General features: G+C 47.4%; 1 protein-coding gene across 1 annotated transcript; it reads right to left on the bottom strand.

The window, feature by feature from the left end:
- Positions 1–1,717: 1,717 nt before the first annotated feature.
- LOC143037800 (uncharacterized) lies at positions 1,718–3,661 on the bottom strand. The gene has a single exon (XM_076206354.1). It carries the CDS (start codon positions 3,659–3,661, stop codon positions 1,718–1,720), a length of 1,944 nt encoding a protein of 647 aa, XP_076062469.1.
- Positions 3,662–4,597: the final 936 nt, after the last annotated feature.

The following is a 4,597-nucleotide window of genomic DNA, read 5'->3' as shown; positions in this document are numbered from 1 at the left end:
CTACTGATAAAAAACTCCCCAAATGATTTTAAAGGATGTGTTTATAAAATACCATGTTTCACTTGTAATAAATATTATGTTGGGCAAACAAGCAAAGATTTAGATGTAAGAATAAAACAACATAAACATAGCATTAAGACAGGCCAATGTTCTAATGCCTTGTTTACTCATGTAAGGGATTTTGACCATCCGATCAATTGGAAAAATGCAACAAAAATTGTACCATGTAAAGACATGACTGAAAGAAATATCATAGAATCCTGTATCATCAAACATGACTTTGAAAAACTCCTCAATAACAATTTAGGTCTATACAAACTTGATCCATTTATTGTTAAGAGCATACATGATAATTACTGTAAGGAATAAGGTCACACACCCCTACCCTTCAAGACTTGACCTGACCTGATATAATTAGCTTAAGTGGTGACCCTTTCCAGTTGTCAAACCTCTCTCATGTGTATATATATCTCATCTTACTCTGTACTTATTCATTCTATTGTAATCCTTGAAGATGTGAACAAATATCACGAAAGCGCTCGGATTTCAAGAACTTTTCTTTTCCCTGTGGTAATCAGCATATATATATATATATATATATACATATACAGTATACATGTATGTATATATATATATAAGTATATACTGTATATATATATATATATATAAATATATTTATGATGGTCGTCCGTTGATTACGACGATGACAGCTTGTCAGGTTTTCTGGCGGGGAGGTTATGGGTTCGGAGGTGGCTTATGAGGCCAATTCTCGAACGGCAGACGCGGGGGCATTGGGGGCAGGGGAAATGTTCATTGCTTGGAGGCTGTGATGACGTGGCCTTGCGCCTTGCTCTTGCCTTTCTGGCGTTTTCCCTACGTTGGTCCTCAAAAACGGTCATGGACCTGCAGGTGATGGAACGCCACTGAGGTCTGTCCAAAGCTTCGGTTTCAAGCTTTTTTGGTGGAATGTTAGTATGGGTGAGGTGTGTCTTCACGCAGTCTTTAAAGCGCTTGCGTGGTCTACCTGTGTTTCTCTTGCCTGAGCTAAGTTCTCCATACCAGAGTTGTTTGGGGAGGCAGTGGTCATCCATTCGAATGACATGTCCCACCCATCGGAGCTGACTTTTGAGGATCATGGCCTCGATGCTGGTTATCTCTGCACGGTCGAGCACCTCCAGGTTTGTGACTCGGTTTTGCCATTTGATATTTAATATAGATCTTAAGCTGCGCATGTGAAAGCGCTCTAGCTGCTTCAGGTATCGTCTGTACAGGGTCCATGACTCACAGCCATAAAGAAGGCTGGTAAGGACCACAGCCCTGTACACTTTCAGTTTGGTAGAAAGTCTGACGTTTCACTGGTTCAGGACTCCTGTTCTGAGCCGGCCAAGTGCTTGGCTGGCTTTGCAGATTCTGGCACTGATTTCTTTGTCCAGGCTACCGTCGTTGCTAATAGTGCTGCCGAGATGTTTGAACTCCTTCGCATTTTTCAGTTGAGTTCCCTCGATGGAAATGGAGGGAGGCTGGGAGGTAGAGGTGGGTGCTGGTTGGAAAAGCACCTCTGTCTTTCCAAGGCTGATGGTAAGGCCAAAGAGGCGGGTACCCTCAGAAAACTTATCGACGATTAGCTGTAGGTCAGATTCCTTGTGGGCCATGAGGGCACAGTCATCAGCAAAAAGTGCCTCAAGAATGAGTTTCTCCGTGGTCTTAGTCTTTGCGTTCAGTCGACGAAGATCATGTCAGCCGTACTGCGGTTTGGTCGAAATCCGCATTGTGCTTCTGGCAGGTTGTCTTCAGAGACATGGATAACGAGACGGTTGGCCATGACTCTTGCCAGAATTTTCCCCGCAATGGGGAGAAGAGAGATACCTCTATAATTTCCACAGTCTGTCTTACTGCCCTTGTTCTTGAAGAGAGAGATGACGGTGGCATTTCTGAGTTCTTTGGGTATCTCTTCACCTTCCCAGATATTGGTAAGGAGGGAGAAGAAGGATTCCAGGGCAACGGGTCCAGCTGACTTAAAGATTTCAGCTGGGATCCCATCCATGCCAGGGGCCTTGCCTGAATTGGTCTGGCTAATGGCCTTCATAACTTCTTCCATCGTTGGTGGAAGGTCGAGGCAGTGGACTGTGGGTTTCTGGGTGATGAGGTCGAGGGCATGAGATTCTACTGTTGATGGCCGGTTAAGTAGAGTGCAGAAATGCTCCCTCCATCGCGCGTTGATGCTTCTCTTCTCTTTCAGTAGGGTGGAGCCGTCTACTGTCAAGAGAGGAGCGGTACACGGCTTCATGGGTCCATAGACCTCCTTTATGGCACTGTAGAACATTTTGGAGTTCTGGGTGTCAGCGTATCTTTGGACCTCCTCTGCCTTGTCCTCCCACCACTTGTCCTGCATCTTTCGGAGCGTTGTCTGGGCCTGTCTCTGGAGGTGCTTAAAGCGATCATGCTTGGAGGTGGAGGAAGGGTCGTTCTGCCATTCAATAAAGGCCTTCTGTTTGTTGTCGAGGAGTGACTTTATGGTCTCATCATTCTCATCAAACCAGTCTTGATGGATTCTCTTCCTGGGACCAATGGTGGCCCTGGCTGACTCCGTCACCAGAGACTTGAACTGCTCCCATTGTTGTGTCGGGCAGCCAGTCAAGGGTCCGTGAGCAATTAGTCGGTCGTCCAGGTCATCCGCAAATTCATTACGTTGCTGGGAGTTCTTAAGTCGAGCGACGTTGTATGCTGGCTTGATGGTTTTCGGCATTTTACGGTGTGGTGGGATGATGTGTAGTGATAGGATGCATCTGTTTAGACGATGGTCTGTCCAGCATTCTGCACCGCGCATTGCTCTTGTGATCTTCACATCGCGGATGTCTCTCTGGCGGCAGATGACGAAGTCAATCAAATGCCACTGCCTAGATCTGGGATGTAACCAGGTCGTCTTATACTTGTCTGCCTGTCTAAACATGGTGTTCGTAATAGCGAGTTGGTTTTCAGCACACATGCTCAGGACCATTAGGCCGTTGGAGTTTAACCTTCCTATGCCATGTAGTCCCAGCACACCATTCCAGTTGTTGTAATTCGCTCCAACTCTGGCGTTGAAGTCGCCCAGCAGAAAGAGTTTGTCGCTAGGGGGGACGTCTTTCACTAAGGTGTTGAGCTCTTCATAGAAGGCTTCTTTCGCTTCGTCGCTACTTGTAAGGGTGGGGGCGTAAGCGCTGATGATCGTGGCATGTCGGGAACGGTCAAGAGGGAAGCGAATCTTCATCAGCCGTTCGTTAATAGATGTTGGAAGGTCGGGTAACTGTTTGAGGAGTGAGGTTTTGATGGCAAGTCCTACTCCATGTATTCTGTCTTCGTCTTTGCTCTTGCCTTTCCAAAAGAAAGTGTAACCACCTTTCCGTTCTGCAACTGATCCCTCCTCGGGAAGTCTGGTTTCACTGAGGGCCGCCATGTCGATGCGGTAGCGGGCCAGTTCTCTTGCGACGAGGGCTATTCTCCTCTCAGGCCTTGAAGAGTTTTCTCTATCCATGGGGGTGCGCACGTTCCATGTGCCAAGTATTAGGTTCTTTTTTCTTTGTTTTCGACCGCTGAAGGGGCAAACTGCCAGTCGCGGTATACTGGCCAGTTTATAAGGACAAGTTTTGGTTGGGACACCTTTTCTAGTCTCTTCCCTCATGTGAGGGTGAGCAGTACTACCCTAAAAAGGCTGCTCAGTCACCTGGGGGAACACCGAACTCCACTGTTGTCCCGGGGTCAGAAGAAGAGCGACTATTGACACTAGGCCGCCTACGTGCAGGGTTCTGACTACAACTTCCAGTGGTCGCCTCCACCTGTTGCTTCGCCCGTTCCCCATCGCCGCAGGGCTTTTGATGAAAGGATTGAGGGGGGAGGGGGAGGAGAGGGTGCCACCTGAGAGGAAACACCTGTGTGGGAATGGTTTTAAATGGGAAAGTCGTTGCGCAGGGGGGCAATCCCACTCTCTCGGCCTCGGGAACCAGGGTCCGGTGGTACGGAGGCCGTCACAACCAGGGGCTCCTTTAGCTGCAGTGGATGACCACGACGCCTTCTGTGCCATGCCGTGCTCTCAACGTTCCAAGATGCCTGCAGTCGCCGCCTTAATGACCGTTGGGACAACAAATTGACCTCTTCCGCTCATTCTGCCGACGGCAGTCTTCACATGCTAGGGTAGGCATACCCTTAATAACTCACCAGAGAGTTTCAAACCCAACTGGCTACCCTCACCTTGTTTAGCCCATCTGCCAAAACAGTTACTGGGGTGTGGCCACTGCGAAGCTACAGCTTCTAGGAGCCAAAGGTAAGAGCTGGGTGTCAGGTGGGAACCAAGGTAGTCGGAGCTATCCTAAAGGGACATGGCAGCCCCTTCTACAGAGGTACTATCCCTACCTAAAACACCCCATATATATATATATATATATATATATATATATATATATATATGTATATATAAATATATATATATGTATATGCATGCGTTGTTAAAGTCAACAGCTGAGATAGCATTATTCTGTTTATAGAATATCTTTTCTATGTTACGCACTAATGTGCGGTCGTCTGGATGCAGATTTCCGAGTAGGATACTGAAGTCCATGGT

Source organism: Oratosquilla oratoria, chromosome 23, assembly GCF_046742065.1.
Source record: "Oratosquilla oratoria isolate Oo_2021 chromosome 23, ASM4674206v1, whole genome shotgun sequence".
Taxonomy (NCBI): Eukaryota; Metazoa; Arthropoda; class Malacostraca; order Stomatopoda; family Squillidae; genus Oratosquilla; species Oratosquilla oratoria.
The sequence above is the reverse complement of the archived record's forward strand: the minus strand, read 5'-3'. Positions and strand labels throughout refer to the sequence as shown.